The 15,433-nt window shown below is 60.8% G+C and overlaps 1 protein-coding gene across 1 annotated transcript in view; it reads right to left on the reverse strand.

The window, feature by feature from the left end:
- ZFR2 (zinc finger RNA binding protein 2) overlaps window positions 1-15,433 on the reverse strand; it is a 44,982-nt gene that overhangs the window by 7,406 nt on the left and 22,143 nt on the right. Inside the window, exons 3-13 of the mRNA XM_057710310.1 lie at window positions 15,270-15,384; window positions 14,569-14,772; window positions 14,125-14,441; window positions 10,664-10,846; window positions 8,398-8,632; window positions 7,056-7,216; window positions 6,219-6,338; window positions 4,681-4,820; window positions 4,452-4,584; window positions 3,782-3,972; window positions 839-1,010 (exon numbers count right to left, since the gene is read on the reverse strand). Of these exons, the coding sequence (XP_057566293.1) occupies window positions 839-1,010; window positions 3,782-3,972; window positions 4,452-4,584; window positions 4,681-4,820; window positions 6,219-6,338; window positions 7,056-7,216; window positions 8,398-8,632; window positions 10,664-10,846; window positions 14,125-14,441; window positions 14,569-14,772; window positions 15,270-15,384 (1,971 nt within the window). The remainder of the gene's footprint in view (window positions 1-838; window positions 1,011-3,781; window positions 3,973-4,451; window positions 4,585-4,680; window positions 4,821-6,218; window positions 6,339-7,055; window positions 7,217-8,397; window positions 8,633-10,663; window positions 10,847-14,124; window positions 14,442-14,568; window positions 14,773-15,269; window positions 15,385-15,433) is intronic.

The raw sequence follows: 15,433 nt of genomic DNA on the forward strand, positions 1-15,433 counted from the left end.
CTGACCTCCCCACATGGCCTTCAGGCCCAGCTTGATCTAGGCCCTAGTCCGTTCAGGCAGGCCTCTCCCTGGGCCTCCTACCTCTTGGCCTCTGCAGGTGCAGGTCCTTCTATGTGCAATACTGCCCGCCCCCCATCTTTCAGGACCTCTCCTCATCTCTCACCTCCCCTGCTCCATCTTCTGTCAGGATACACACCTCCCTCAGTCCTGTCTGAAGTGACCCCCGCTCTCCCCAGGTGCTCCCTACCCGGCCTCAGGTTTTCATTTCTCTACAGAAGATAAACTGGCAGTTAGCTTGCTGTGTTTGTTTACTATGTCTCCTGACCAGACTGGGAGCCCTGGAGGCGAGCCACGGTCTGCCTGGCCCCCAGCGCTCACTACACGAGTTGGAGAAACGAGGCTGACATCTCTGGGGAAGGGCGGCAGACACGTCAGGAGGAAGAAAGAGCCCTGGGAACTGGGTATTTTAACAGAAGACGATCAGTCTAAACCATGACGTGGCCTCACCCTTCCCCCGGTGACCATCTCAGGGGAGAAAAGCTCTATGACAACATCAGGAACTGCTCTGGAGGAGGAAGTCCCGCCAACCCCCCAGCCCTGCACCCCTCTAGTCTTGCAAGCCTGAGTGTCTTCTCTGAGGATTTCGTCCCTGTTTGTGCTCTGCGCCGGCTGCCTGGGCTCTGCTGTGGATGTGATGGAAGCGACCGTCCTCAGAGGCCGGACGTTTAGACTGTTTCCAGGCTCTGCCCTGAACCCGCTTTGTAAAGGAAGCCTCAAGGTCCCCCGCTCTCTCCTTGCGCCCGTTTCTAAAATCAAACTGCGCGGCCGGGCGCCTCACCGGGAGCTGGAGGGGCAGCTGCTCGGCGACTCTGCACAGCAGGGCGCGGGTGGGCTTCTGCGAGCACAGCAGGATCAGCTGCACGGCCCTGTCTCCCCGCAGGAGGAGGCCCTTCGCCAGGAGGCCGACGCGCATCACGCCTTTCAGGATCCGAGCAGAGGGGCCGGGGCAGCTGCCGAGACAAACCCGCACACGCGTGGTGAGTGGGGGGCGCGGAGGAAGGTCCCCGCTCCCGCACGCCGCACACGAGCTCCTCGCCGGGCGCTCTGCGCCTCCGCATCCTCGTCTGTAAAACGGGAGCACGGCCCTCCCCAGGGGGCACCTGGGAGACAGATCTGGGAGAAGCGCTCGGAACCGCGGCCGGGATATTGGGCTGCTCAGCAGCGCCGGCGGCCGTCACTGTTTCCTAATAAACTGCGTGCTGGAAAAGCCCACCCAAGGCCCCCCCCCCAGCAGCGCCCTGGTCCTCAGCCAGCAGGGCCACCTCGTCGGCCCGTGGCTTCGTGCTCCGGCTGAGCTGTCTCTGGGGCCGCTTCGCCCCCACCTGCACTCCTCTGAGGAGGCCCAGCCAGGTGCTCCCTGCCTGCCCTCCCCGCGGGCCTGCTCGTCCAGCCCTGCCTCCCCTGAGCTGTGCTCCCGCCGCACCGTCCCGGTCACTTTCTGCAGGTGATTCCCACCACCAAGTCTGCCCGGCAGCCACCTTCCCAGTGCTGCCCCTCGGAAGGCTGGGGACACCCAAGCTTCTACCCTGGGGCCCACGGCCCCCAGCCGGACCCCTGGGCCACGTGCCACCACCTGCCCCTCCCACTTCCTCCCAACGAGGCTCGTCCCCCCTGGACTGCTGCCTGGGGTGCCCTCACGTGGCGGACCTCTCCACGGCAGTCACAACACAAACGTCCCCTCCTTGGCTCTAGAAGCTGCCACCTGCTCCTGCCACTCCCTGATCCCCACTTTGTTCTCTTTGTGACACCTCTCAGGGCATGAGAGAACCTGATTCTGTGATGCATTTGTGTACTTCTCTGTGGTCTGTTTCAGGATCACAAGCGCTGGAGCCTGGGAGGGTCCGAGCAGACCCGGCTGCACCCACAGGGCAGGGAAGACTCAGGAAGCCCTCACAAAGTCCAGACCTGGGATGTCTACAGGACAAGGACCAGACCCCTCGGGGCAGACAAAGCAGAGAGGTGGGGAACCCACCGATAAAGACACTTACAGGTCGTCCATTAATTTGGACCCTGATTCAACACAAACTGCAAAACAAAACAAAAAAAACACCCCTAAACAAAAAGACCACACTATGCTATCTATGGGACAGCTGGAAATTTCAGCACTGACTGGATATTTGATGGTGTGGAAGAATTATTGTTAATTTTTTTCAAGTATGATAATGGCGTTCTGGTTTTGTGAAGTGAAAAAGAGTCTTGTTTAGAGACATGTACTCCAGCCTTGGGCTGATGCCTGATTTCGCGTCTGATAGGGTTTCCTTTAACCACTGTGGTCGGTCGAGGAGGGGGGGTGGGTAGAGAGCAAGTGAGTCATCCCTGGTTTAGGGGTGGTCACCTGGGACTCCTTTTGTGTGTGTTACAGAATTTCCATAAAAAACGTAAAAAAAAAACCAAAAACCAAACACTACCATGCTTTTTGTGATAGTTCAGTAAATAATGGAACAGCCAGGACGTCCCTGGCGGTCCAGTGGCTGAGACCACGCTTCCACTGCAGGGGAGCCGGGTTCCATCCTTGGTCGGGGAAGTAAGATCCCACATGCCAAGCGGTGTGGCCAAAATAAATTAATAAATAAATAAATAAATAATAATAATGGAGCCTCCATAAGATGGTTTATCAAGTTCCTATTAAAACCACAAATTTCCATAGTGAAAAAAGCCATAAAGAATAGCGAGAAAATAAAACCACCCACATTTCCACGTAAGGACAGAACATGTAACACCACATCAATGTTACGTGAAGGCTTAAAAAAAAGTGCAGTCGGTTTTGCTCTGAAGCTGGGTTTGGGGGCATCGTGCGGTGTGGGGGAAGCAGGGCTGGGTTGGCGGGAGTACCCTCACCGCAGTGGGGCATCTGCTCAGGGGATGAGCTGCCCAACGCCGGGGAGGCCTGAGCGGGGCCTGGCGTTCCCTGAGGTGCCCGTGTGGACACCCAGCCTTCAGCACACGCGAGGCTGCCTGAGTCCCTGCCGGGGAAGCCAGGAGTGGGTGGGGGTCCTCTCCATACTGTTCGTTTCAAGTCCACAATTTTTTCAAAATGAAAAGTTAAAAAACGAACGAACACAAAACATGAGGGACTTCGCTGGCAGTCGAGTGGTTAGGACTTGGGGCTTCCACTGCAGGAGGGGCGGGTTCGATCCTCCGTCGGGGAACTAAGATCCGGAAAGCCGCATGGGGCGGCCATAAAAAAAAAAAAAAAAAAACGTAAATGAAAGAGAAGCCACCCAGAGAGAAGGGACGTGGAAAAGCTAACTCCCTCTCGGATTCTTCACATCACGCAATGATTCACTACAGGGCCTCGGGACTTTCCGTCTTCCGACAATCACGGCTGCTGGAAAGGTGATTCACACGGACGGTCAGCGGCACCCCCTGCTCTGGGAGAATCGCACTTGCCTCCGTGTTACAGGTAAGGAAACAGAGGTGGCTCATCCTCTGGGAACTACATTTCTAGGTGCGCCTTCCACAGGAAAAGCGACTCCTGGTGTTAGAACAACAGTGCTCGGCAGCTGGGACTACAACTCCCTTCGAGCCTGGGGCCTCCGGCTCCGAGCCTCTCTCGGGGAGTTTTCTGTAAATCCCTGGCCCCCAAGGACCCGCAGCCACCTGGCAGTGGGGCCGCCTCTGCCTTCCCGGCAGGACCCCTACCTCTGCCCTCCCGGGGGGGAGCGGCCCCCGCTGCCTGGAAGTCACCCTGGGCCCCGGATAGGAGGGCGAGGCCCAGTACCTGCGCTCGCCGCCCTCTGGCTCTGGGCTGGCGGAATCCTCCTCGGCCAGCGTGTCAGACACCAGCTTGAGGGCGCGCTCCGAGTGGGAGACGGCCTTCTGGACGGCCAGGAGCTCCTCCTCCGTGGGGTAGATGGCCGCGTGCTTGCACAGGACGTGCCGGTCGTCGCTGGTCTCCGGCCGCCTCGTGGGCTGCGGGAAGCCATGCGTGTGTCATGTCACGGCGGGCTGAGAGGTCCCGCTGACCCGGGGGACATGGGGGCCCCAGAGCCAGGCTGGCTTTGACAGTAAGTGGTGGCCGGAGAGCCGGGCAGAGGAGTGACAGGGCCCACGCGGGAGGTGGACCAGGGAGGACCCCGGGGCCCCGATGGCTGTGCGGAGCTCAGGCTGAGTGGGGGGCTCAGTGGGCTCCCCGGGGAAAGTTCTTGTGTTTCCAGACCAGGGGCTCCCGAGGCAGCTGGTGGCCCTTCCCTCAGCAGGCTGCAACCCAGGGATCCCCCCTCCCCCCCCACCAGCCGACTGATGGACAGATGCCCCAGGGCTCCTGAGGGATGGGACCGCTGGGGCCTCCAGAAGCTTTCAGGGACTGCTGTGGCTGGAGGTGAGGCCCCCGGGCCCCTCCGGCTGCCACCCCCGAGGCATTCGGGCCCCAAGTCGAGACCACCACCCACCAGAGGCTTGGCTGCGGGCGCTCCTGGCCTGCTCCGGAGGGGAGGCGGGTGCAGGTCGGGTGGCGAGAGACCCGAGTGCGCGTCCTGGACCCGCGGCTCCTCTTCCAGCCGCGTCTTGCACAGGTCGTAGCGCCTGCCGGGACAAGGGGGACAAGGAGGCGTGAGTAGGGCGGCGGGACCCGGCGGCCCCATCGGGGCGGGGGTGGGGGTGGGGGGACGGAGGCCGCACCTGGCCTCGCTGTGCCAGCGCCGCAGCTCCCCCAGCCGCCTCTTGCTGAGCTGCCGCTGCTTCCTCAGTCTCTCCTCCAGGACCCTCCGAACCCTGGCGCTGGGCTTGTCCGCAATGGGAAGATCAGGGTTCACTTTTTTCTGGAAAGATTGGGGACCTTCATTCAGACGAGAATGCCGGGGCGGGGACCGGAGGGCGGCCTCGGGGGCCCACGAGCAGACCCCTCCACATACATCCTCCTGCCAGGTTTTTTATTTTTTTTAATTATACAAAATTTTTTATTTTTATTTTTTAATTTTTTGGCTGCGCCCCACGGCATGTGGGATCTTCGTTCCCCGACCAGGGATCAAACCCGTTTCCCCTGCATTGGAAGGTGGATTCTTAACTGCCTGGACTGTCAGGGACATCCCTCCTGCCAGGTTTAGACGACGGTGAGTTTCAATCCCCCAAATCTCAACACTCCTGGTCCCCAAAGGCCATGGTGGGAAAGGGGACCACTTCAGGGAACAAAACTACGACTGACTCGCAGTCACAGACGTGAGGTCCGCCACTGCGCGAGCCAACCGTCCGCATGTGTGACAGAGGAGCCAGAGGGAGACGGCGCCTTGACACCAAGGAGCAACTGCCATCAGCAGTCGCGAGTGTTCACGGAGGACGGAATGGAAACACGCGTCCCCATCAGAGGAATTCAGGGAAGCACCGTCTGTGAGATCCAGTAACGTATACTCTAGATGGCTTTGCTAAGTCACGCACTGGGCTTCATTTTTTAGCACTTAATTTCATCACTCAGAGAGTGCAGTGCTGTCTAAGGATTAGTCAGTCACTGGTGGAAGCAGCACACGTGTGCTTCAGCAGGTGAAACACACACAATGTGTCCGTCCACACCCGGGAGCATCACTGTACCGTGAAAAGGAGAGAAGTCCCGACACGCGCTACCACGTGCAGGGACCCTGAGGACCCGAGGCTCAGGGAGAGACGCAGACACAGAAGGACACACAGGGTGTGGCTACATTGATGGGAAACGTGCAGAACAGGCAGCTCCACAGACACAGAGAGTGGGTTCCTGGTTGTCAGGGGCTGGGGGGGGACTGCCAGTGGGGGTGGGGCTCCTGAGGGACTGTTCTGGAATTAGATGCAGCTGCTAGCTGCACACTCTGGGAGTGCAGTAAAAGCCGCCGTACGTGGGGGAGTTGTGCAGTGCGTGGATATCTCAACAAGGCTGCTCAGAAGGGCAGAAGTGCCCAGAAGCCCTCGTTGGTCAGGAGAGTCACAGTGTGTGCTGTGCACAAGCGCACACAAGGCCCAACAGTCACGTGTGTGTAAACACGCACGCGTGCACACGTAGCCTGGCAAACCCGTGACCAGGAGGCCTGGTGAAGGCTGCCGAGGGTCCCTCTAGCTGAGCCCGTGGTGCTGAAGGGCCCAGGGGCTCAGGCTCACGGAGGCAAAAGGTGTGTTTCGAGACGGGGGGCCGCGATGCCGCAAGCGCAGCCGCCCAGCCCCGACCCAGGCCCGGCAGACGCCCCCTGCGGGCGCACCTTGTACTGCAGCCGGTGCCGCCGCCCCCGCACGTGCATGTCCCGGGCGTTGGGGTCGTTGAAGCTGCACTCGCACAGCCTGCAGTGGAACCGGATCACTCGGCCCTCCTCGTTGCACACCTGAGACACAGGGCTCGGCTGAGCGCCGCCTGCGCCCGCCACGCGGCGGGTCAGGGCCGTCCAGGCTGGGCGCCGGCTTCCCGCCTGCCCAGCGCTTTATGCTTTCAGAGGAGCGGCTCTCCCCCCCACCCCGTCCCCCCTCCTTCCCGGGGCGGCCACCGGCGCGGCAGGAAGCCACCTAGTGTGCCTATTTTTCAGGGCACAAAACAGAAGGTGCTGAGTGGATTGAACAAAAGCACCAACCCAAGCACAGAAGCACAGCAGGCGTGGCTCTGCAGGCACCTAGGAGGCTGGGACTGTGGGCATGGGGTTAGGGGCTCAGAACCTGAGCTCCACAAGCTCCCGGGCGTCCAGGCGGTGCCACGTGGGGCGCACGCTGGCTCCCACGCCCGAGGACCACGGGCCTGTGGGTCTCCAGGGCACAGATCCCTCCTGCCACCTTCCTTCCCACAGGAAAAGGGGCTGCCTGGCAGCAGGAGGCGCCTCTGCCTGTCTCCGGCCTTCCTTCTAAGATCTGAAGCCCAGTGCCTGGGCCTTCCAGGGAGATCCAAGCAACAGTGGCTCACTGAGGTCTGCCCGGGGCGGGTGTGCCAGTCTCAGGGGGAGAACTGGGAGGCCTCGAGGCCTGGCCCCACAAGGTCCTTCTCCACCAAAGCCTGGGGCCGAGCAGCGTGAGCCGACCCACAGCCAGACGTGCAACGGTCCCCCAGCAGTTACCTCCTCCACGTAGCCTGGCCCCACCGGGTGTGCATCACAGCAGCTTCCAGAAGCTTCCACGGAGCCTCCTCGAGCAGGCGGTTCTCCCGGCCGCTCTGATCTGGGGTGCGCCGGTTTCCCCTGATGGGGTCTGCTGTCTGCTGCAGGCAGCGCGGGAGGCCCTGGAAGGAAGAACCGCATGCCTTATAACCTGCTCCAGCCAGGAACCGCGGCCGGCTTCTGGTCGGCCAGCATGGAAGGTAGAGCTCCGTGCCACCGGCTCTCCCGCTGCCCCTCTCACCCCCTCATGACCTCAGCCAACGGGATCCAGGATCCCGAGAGACCCTTTCCCACCAGCCTGGGTCACGACTGGGAGAGCGAGGCCCTCACGGCGTTTGGTGCCAAGGCGAACGGGTCGATGGGGAGGACCAGGCCGTAGGCCCCTCACTGAGGACCCCCGCCCCCCCGCCAACTACACAGAGTCTGCAGCCCTTACTTAACTGACAGTGGAAGCCCAGGCGGACCGGGGTCACGTTCACTGACCCTGGTTTATTGAGCCTCAGAAGGGAGGCAATTTCTCTGTCACCGAAACTGCTTTATGATTTGATCTTCAGTATCATGTGACTGCTCAAAACTCAGTACTGCTGAGGCTCAAAATAAAATCGCCCCCCTCCCCCCCACCCCAACACACACACACAGCCTGCTGGTGGAGAGCAGAGACTGTCCCACGCTGGGCTGGAATCCCGCCTCCACCGCTCACCAGGTGGTCCAGGGCCACGCACTTTAACCCGCCTCACCTCCGTTCTTCCATCTCTAAAGTGGGACTCATGACAAGCCTGGAGGCGTGGAGGGTAAATCAGGCCCAGGAAGCAGTCAGTGGAGAGACTGCCTGACATAGAAGCCTGTTACCCACGTGACACACGGCCCTGGCAGCCGTGACTGCCCTCAGGTCACAGCCCACGCGGGTGACACACACCCGCGAGAAGGCGGGACTGCCCACCTCACCTATCAGAGCGCCTGGTGAGAAGGGGGCTGCTTCCAGCACATGGAAGGCGGCAGCCTGGGGGGCTCTCCAGGCCTAGGCGGGGCTCCGGGAGCGTGCCCAGCACCCGGCTCAGATCCACGCTCCAGGGGAAGAAACGGGAGCTGCCATTGCATTGGTTTTGGCCACGCCTCCTGGGGTGGACCAAAGGTGGCCAAAGGCGCCCCTCCCAGTGGGAATCTGGGAGAGAACCACCTCCATCCATAGGTCCTGCCTCCCCAGAAGGGACGGCCACACGTGCACAGTTAACTGGACCATCCCGCCTCTGAAGCTCCAGCTCGTTGGGGCGGTGGCGAGGCTGTGAAGCGCTGAGGCACGTACCCACGCGCGAGGCCTTCGAGGTGGCCGGTCTCCTGGCGGGCGCTGGCCTGCGCGCGGCGCCCACGCTGGGGCTGGCAGGGGCCGCGGGCTCGGCCGAGGCCATGGAGGGGCTCTCTGTGGAGAGGGGGGCGGAGGCTGGCTGGCTCGGGCCGGTGGCCTGGGCCGAGCTGGAGTTCGCCGGCGCCGGATCTATGGTGGGAATGGGCTTCCCCAGTTTGGTGTGGAGCTTAAAGACCTGGAAGAGACCCAGCCCCCTGTCAGGGCCCCTCAGGCCTGACCTACCTTCCTCAGGGGCAGGAAGAGCCCCTCGCTGGGCGTGGGGAAGGGAGGGCCGGGGGGGTGCGGGGTGGGGGGGGGGGGTCCGTCCCGTCCCCGGGGACCCTGCCGCTTCCCCAGCTCCCACTTAAAGGCCTCGGGAAGGGCCTTCCTGAGCTCTCTCCTGCTTCTAGGCCCCCACGACTCGTGCACATGGGGGACCCCCTAATACTTCGACACCCCTGCTGGCTCACACGGACCCCCTTCATCCAAACGCCACCGTCTGCGCTGAAAAGCACGGCTGTTTCCTGCATCCCAAGCGCCAACCCAATGCCAGCCCCCGGCAGAGACACCACATGTGTAGAAGAACACGTGGATGGGGCCGCCCGCTAAGACGGATGTGTGTACATGTCCACGACCACAGACCCACATTCGGTACATGTGCGTGTACGCGTCCCCAGACACACGTCCACGTTCCGCAGGAACTCATGCACACGTCCAGGGACACAGATCCACCTGGGATACGGTCACACCCCCTCCTCGGCATGGCCCCTCCCCAGAGGCACTTCACTGCAAAAGTTCCCGTTGGAAAGGGCTGTTCCACCGCCCCCAGAGTCTGCATTGACGCCTGTCTCAGACACGTTCTCGGGCTCTACGTCTCTGATACTCACGGCTCAGACCTGCCCCCCACCCAGGGCTGCCTGCAGGGCTTCCCGTCCCCAGAACAAGTCCCGGCCTGCGAACCGAACTGTGACTCTCGCAGCCCACCCCGCCGGGGCCCAGCTCTCCTGTCTGCACCCTGCTACCGCCAGGCCACCGAGCCCCCCTTCTGCATGCCTCACTGCTCCTTCCTTTGTGGGGTTTGTGGGTTCACACAGGCATCTGAGACCCTGTCCCAGGTGGGCCGGGGAACGAGGCCCTGATAAGCAGAGGGAACCGGCAGGTCCTCAGGCAGGCGCGCGGGCGGCCCAGCCTGCAGTGAGGGCTGGAGGAGGGCTGGCAAGGGTGCGGCGGCAAGCAAAGGCCCAGGGCAGGAGGGAGTGGGGCAGAGGGCTGGGGCTGCTGGAGGGGGTTCTGCGGACGGGGCAGAGCGCAGCGGCCACGGGACAGGGGCCTTCCGAACCCTCTCGTTCTAAGCCACGAGGCGCAGCTCGAAGCAGGCCTCCTGCCAGGAATTCCCCTCCTCCTGTCCTCAGCGCATACCCAGAAGGTCAGCATCACCTTGCAGGTTCGCGATGCCGTGTTGGGGAGGTTTGCTGATTTCCACAAAGCAGCTCTGGACCGCAGAAAGAGGGCACAGGGAGGGGGCCCTACCTCCTCTCGGGTGGGGGAGCCCATTCATTTACCATAAGATGACATCCTACAGGCAGTGTTAAGGCCATAGGAAAACTTTGATATTAAAATAGTAATAAATATGGGACTTCAAGTAGTTAAGACTCCACACTCCCGATGCAGGGGGCCTGGGTTCCACCCCTGGTCGGGGAACTGACATCCCGCATGCCGCAACTACAGGTCCCACATGCTGCAACTAAGATCCTGCACGCAGCAGTGAAGATCCCAAGCGCCTCAACTAAGACCCAGCACAGCCAAATAAACAAATAAATAAATGTTCTTTAAAAATAAAATGACAAACACTGACATTAAATAATTTAATATCAATTAAAACTGATATTAAAACTTACTACTTTAATTTGATTTTTAATAAATAAGGACCCCAAATGGACTATACCATTTGATTGCACCAATATACAAATCTGGATCATATAGACATGCACACACACACAAGGCCAAGAGCAGTTTCCTCTGGGGTCTGGGTACGAGCTGCTGCCCTGCTCCACGCTTCTGTCCAGGGGCAGGTGTGACTTTTACAACTGGGAGAAGGGGTTTGGCTTCTGAGGAAGGAGGACACGTGGGCCTGCAGGGGAAGCTACCTCTTGCGAGTGGCTGTACCTCCCAAGTCATTGGACGTCCCCCTGTCCCAGATGGGCCCGGGCCCAAGCAGGGCTCCTACCTTCTGGTGCTTGGCCCCCCGGATGTGGGCGGTGTAGGCCTCCGCCCCGGTGCAGGACACGGCACACAGGTCGCAGTGCAGCTGTGCCTGCACCCCTCGTGGGCTGCCGTTGGGCTGGACGCCCATCTTCTGAGCCGCCTCTTTCTTTCTGTGCTTCTGCCCTTCCAGGTGCTCACGGTAGGTCTGCCAGCAGAGAGCGAGGGCAGCCTGAGGCGGGTGTGTGCCCACCTGGCTCTGCGCCGTCCCCGCAGTTCACGGGGCCTGACATCCCCACCCCAACAGACTCAGAAAACTCAGAAGCTTGGACTGAAAGACGTAAGAGTTCCTTCTCTCTCTTTTTTCTAAAAATCAATGAGTTTCTTAAGCAAGCATCCTCAAAGCATCACACATTTAGTTTCGGGGGCTGCTTGAAAGAGTAGTCCAGCTTTTCAGAATCTGACCTCAGAAGCCAAGCAAGGAGGTGTGCTACCGGAATGATGGAGGACACACTTCCCTGTTAGAGCACTGCTCCCAAACGGCGGGGTCCACGTGGGGGAGGCGGCTGCGAGGTGCAGACCCATGCTTCCCGCGCCGCATTGCCCGAGATATCTGATGGCATCTGGCTCACGACCGAGCTCTCACGGGGCAGCCCTGACTCGTCTCTTGGAATCTTTAAGATGAGGCAACGTGGGCTGGCTAACCCAATGGTGGCCTTTAACAGCGCCAAGAGTCAACAGTCCTCGGAACGGAAATGCCTCTGGAAAATACCAAAGGGCTGGTTCTGAGGGCGGGTAGGAGGCAGGGGCAGGAGTGGGAGGGGTGCTCTCAGAATGTAGGAATCTGTGTTGTTGCTGTTGTTTTTGGCCGCCCTGCACCACGTGGCACATGGGATCTTAGTTCCCCAACCAGGGATCAAACCCGCGCCCCCTGCATTGGAAGCGTGGAGTCCTAATCACTGGACTGGCAGGGAAGTCCCAGGAACCTGTGTTTTTACCTAAGCTGTAGAACACACAGACACATGCACACACGTGCACACACGCGCACACCCACATGACGTAAAAGCCAGTGGGATGGAGACAAGCCTGGAAGGATGTACACCAAGACGCCAATGGTAAACTATTTCAGAACACGTTTCGCAGAGGCTGAGCTCACAGAAAGAGCAACATTGGAAATTTATGTCACCCTGATGCCCTACTCACCACCACAGACATAGATCAGATGTGGAATGAGAAAAGTCCAGAGGAATGTTAGAAAGGCCCGCCCGGGGCCCCTAGGCTCCTGAAGCCCACGGCCGCCCTGGTGGCCCCTCGCTCGGCTGGCATGGAGACCACAAGACCATTGCGCTGTCCTGGACTCAGAGACAGGTGCCTTGAAAAGAGGCAGAAGTGCTGCTCCTGCTGCGGGGAGGCCACGCTGACCAAGGCCCTCCCATGCAGACGGAGGCAGTGCGTGGCTGCCTCCGCGCTCACTGCGTCTCCAGCAGCGCTGGGTGTGGGCGGGATGGGAGAGAAGGAAAGGACAGCGTGGGGACCCTGTGCAAGCGCCCGGCATCTCAGTGGTGGAGGCGGGCGCGCGAGCCTGCTCAGGTGATGAGCTCGCACAGAGCAAACCACACACATGCGCACACACACACGTGCACGCACACATGCACGGACATGCGCAGGTGCAAGTGAGGCCGGTAAAACCCGGGACCTCTGACTGCACGGGCGGGCTCAAGGCCCACACCCCAGCGACGATCCTGACGGTAGTCTGGCAGAATGTCAGCACTAGAGGCGCGGGGTAAGGGCCTTTGGGCCCTTCGCAGTATTCCTACAACCACATGTGAACCCACCACTACCTCAGGAAAAATTCCAGTGAAGGGACTTCCCTGGTGGCGCAGTGGTTGAGGGCCCGCCTGCCAGTGCAGGGGACACGGGTTGCATCCCTGGTCCGGGAAGATGCCACGTGCCACGGAGAAACTAAGCCCGTGCGCCTAGAGCCCGTGCTCTACAGCAAGAGAAGCCACTGCAAGGAGAAGCCTGTGCACCAAAACGGAGAGTAGCCCCCTGCTGGCCACAACTAGAGAAAGCTTAGTGCAGCAGTGAAGACCCAATGCAGCAGGGGGTGGGGAGAAAAAAAATCCAACACGCTGTTGAAATTAACAAAAGAAAGCCTGGGGCTACCACGAGCTGACATTTCTGCGTGCCAGGTGCTATGCCGCGTGGTGACACATGCGGGCAAACCGGGTCCCACGGGGAGACGAGGCTCAGAGAGGCCTCGACACCCGCTCGGGCAATGCCCACGCACCCACGCTCCGTCCCACCCCATGTCTGTGGGGAGCGAGTGTGTGATGCCATGAAGAGTTTAGAATCAGAGGAGCAGACCTTGTGTTTGACCGGTGAGAGGTACCAAGAATCCTCACGATGCAAAATTAAAATCACGAGAGAAATAAAGAAGGGAACAGGGAAAGCCACCCTCTCGCTGACAGTGAGAGCCGTGCAGCGGAAGGAAGCACACCGGGGGGCCCTGCCAAGGACTCTGAGAAGGGAAGGGGCTGCGGGCAGCCAGGGTCTGGGCCGGCCCTGGATGCCGCAGCCCTGAGCACGGGCGGCCGGGCCCTCCTCCCTGAGCCGGGAAGTCGGGGCTGGATGAGGGGTTCTGGGCTCCTCTCACGTCTGTACAGCCAGCGATCCAGAGTCTCAGTGTGCCTCCACAGAGCCGGCTTTCTTTCAGAGTATCAAGAACAAGACAAAGGACTTCCTGGCGGTCCGGTGGTTAAAGACTTCGCCTCCCAATGCAGGGGGTGTGGATTCGATCCCTGGCTGGGGAGCTAAGATCCCACATGCCTCACGGCCAAAAAACCAAAACATAAAACAGAAGCAATATTGTAACAAATTCAATAAAGACTTTAAAAATGGTTCACATCAAAAAATCTTAAAAATAAAAAAAAAAAAGACAAAATCCACTTGGGGTGTTTTGTGAGGACCAGCCTAGTGCCTGATGGTCTCTGCAGGGAGCAAGCTGGGCTACCTGTGAGTGTGGCTGGAGAGGGCCTTTGCTTAGATTGCAGCACACGCGCACGCACGCACACACGCACACACGTGCTGCTTTTACGCACCTGCGGCCCTGCCTACACGGTCCTGTCTACACAGCTCTGCCTACACGGCCCTGCAGCGAAGGCGCACTGTGACCAGCCGCGCCTGCCGGCCCTGGTGTCCAGGGGGGGTGCTGAGCGCCTCCCCACTACAGACGGCCTCAGGGTTTAAGACCCCCACGCTCCTGCGCCCACAACCAGCACAGGGCGACGCTCGTGTCTTCCCCGGGTACCTCAGCCAGTTTTAAGGTTCTGCGGACGTGCCCTTGACACTGCAACTTACCAACAGGCCTCTTTTGGACAGACAACCAACCTGACCTCTGGCTGCTCACAGGGGCAGGGGAGGGCTCTCCCACCCGTGGGGGCAGGAAGGTGTGGGGCTTGCCCAGCGTGGGGCGGGGCGGCTGACCTGGGGACCAGCACAGCTGATCTTGCAGACGTCACAGTAGTGAAGTGGGAGCTGCTTGGGGCCACCCCTGGGTTTCAGCAGCTTGGTGGCAACTGGTAGCTTCTTGGCGAAGCTGTCAGGGCAACCGGCACTGGGGCTGCTTCCCGAGCCTCCCCACGGGGACGCGTCCACGGGCTTTGAGAGTGGGGGGGGCTGCTGGGGTGGCGGTGGTGGCGGTGGAGGCGGCGGGGGCGGCTGCATGTGTGGGGGGAGCAGCGGGGGATAGTAAGGGCTGGCCGCTGAGTACGGCGACGCGTCGTAGCTCGGGTAGCTTGGTCCTAAGAAGCAAGGAGAGAAACACGAGGGGGAGATGCGTTGGTTTTGAGGAAAGGACCACATTTATTTCAGCAGCAAAGAGAGGAACAGCCTGCACCCGCGTGCCTGCAGGAGAGACGGCTGTCTTACCGGTGTACGGGGCGGAGGCCGGGCTGAACGCCGGCGAGGAAGGCAGGGTGGAGGTGGAGGAGGCCGCGGGCTGAGCGCTGCTCGCCGAGGGGTAGGCGTAGCTGCAGGGTGCGGCGCTGGCCAGCTGCCCGGCCTCGGCGGTGGGCGCCTGTGGCAAGGGCTGTGCTTGGCCATACCCACCGCCACCGTAGGCTCCTTGGGTCCCTGAAGAGTAAGCACAGCCTCTGCAGAGCCACCCCTGCGGCACCGGCCCCGGGCGTGGAGAGAGGGTGACCAACGCGACTGCCCGGCTGCCGGGAGCTGGCACGGCCGCGAAGCCCGGGTGTCTGAGCCACGCTGGAGGCCGGAGCCCCGGGCTCTCCCATCTCTAAAATCCAAGTCCTCAGGAGAACCTACCTCCTCCCATCCTGGGAAAGCTTCCTTGGAAAATACTTCCAGCTCCACTTCAGTCTCTCCCCATCTCTCTGTCTGGATCTCCCTGCCTCCCTCTGTCTCTGTCTCTCTGTCTCTGTCTCTCTCTCGCGCGCACACACAGGCCCACTGACTTATGGAGGCTTCAGGGCGTACCTGAGGAGACACCCCTGAGACCCACACTATCCCGCATCTGCTGTGAACCTGGAGCATGTGAATCTTTCCTGGGGTCCCTCCCGTGTAAGCGAGGTCCCCTTGCCCCCACCCTGACCTTGCAGAGACGCACCCACCTGACGGGCAGAGCGTGGCGGGGGCTGGGAGCTGAGGCTGGCTGGCAGCGGGCGGTGGGTACTGCTTGTTCTCATAGCCACTGGCAGCTGTCGATGGTCCGTAGCTGTAACTGTCCTGCGAGAGGGTCTCCACAGGGGACACAGCGCGGGGAGAAAGGTGCTCA

The sequence above is a fragment of the Hippopotamus amphibius genome, chromosome 15 (assembly GCF_030028045.1).
Source record: "Hippopotamus amphibius kiboko isolate mHipAmp2 chromosome 15, mHipAmp2.hap2, whole genome shotgun sequence".
Classification (NCBI taxonomy): domain Eukaryota; kingdom Metazoa; phylum Chordata; class Mammalia; order Artiodactyla; family Hippopotamidae; genus Hippopotamus; species Hippopotamus amphibius.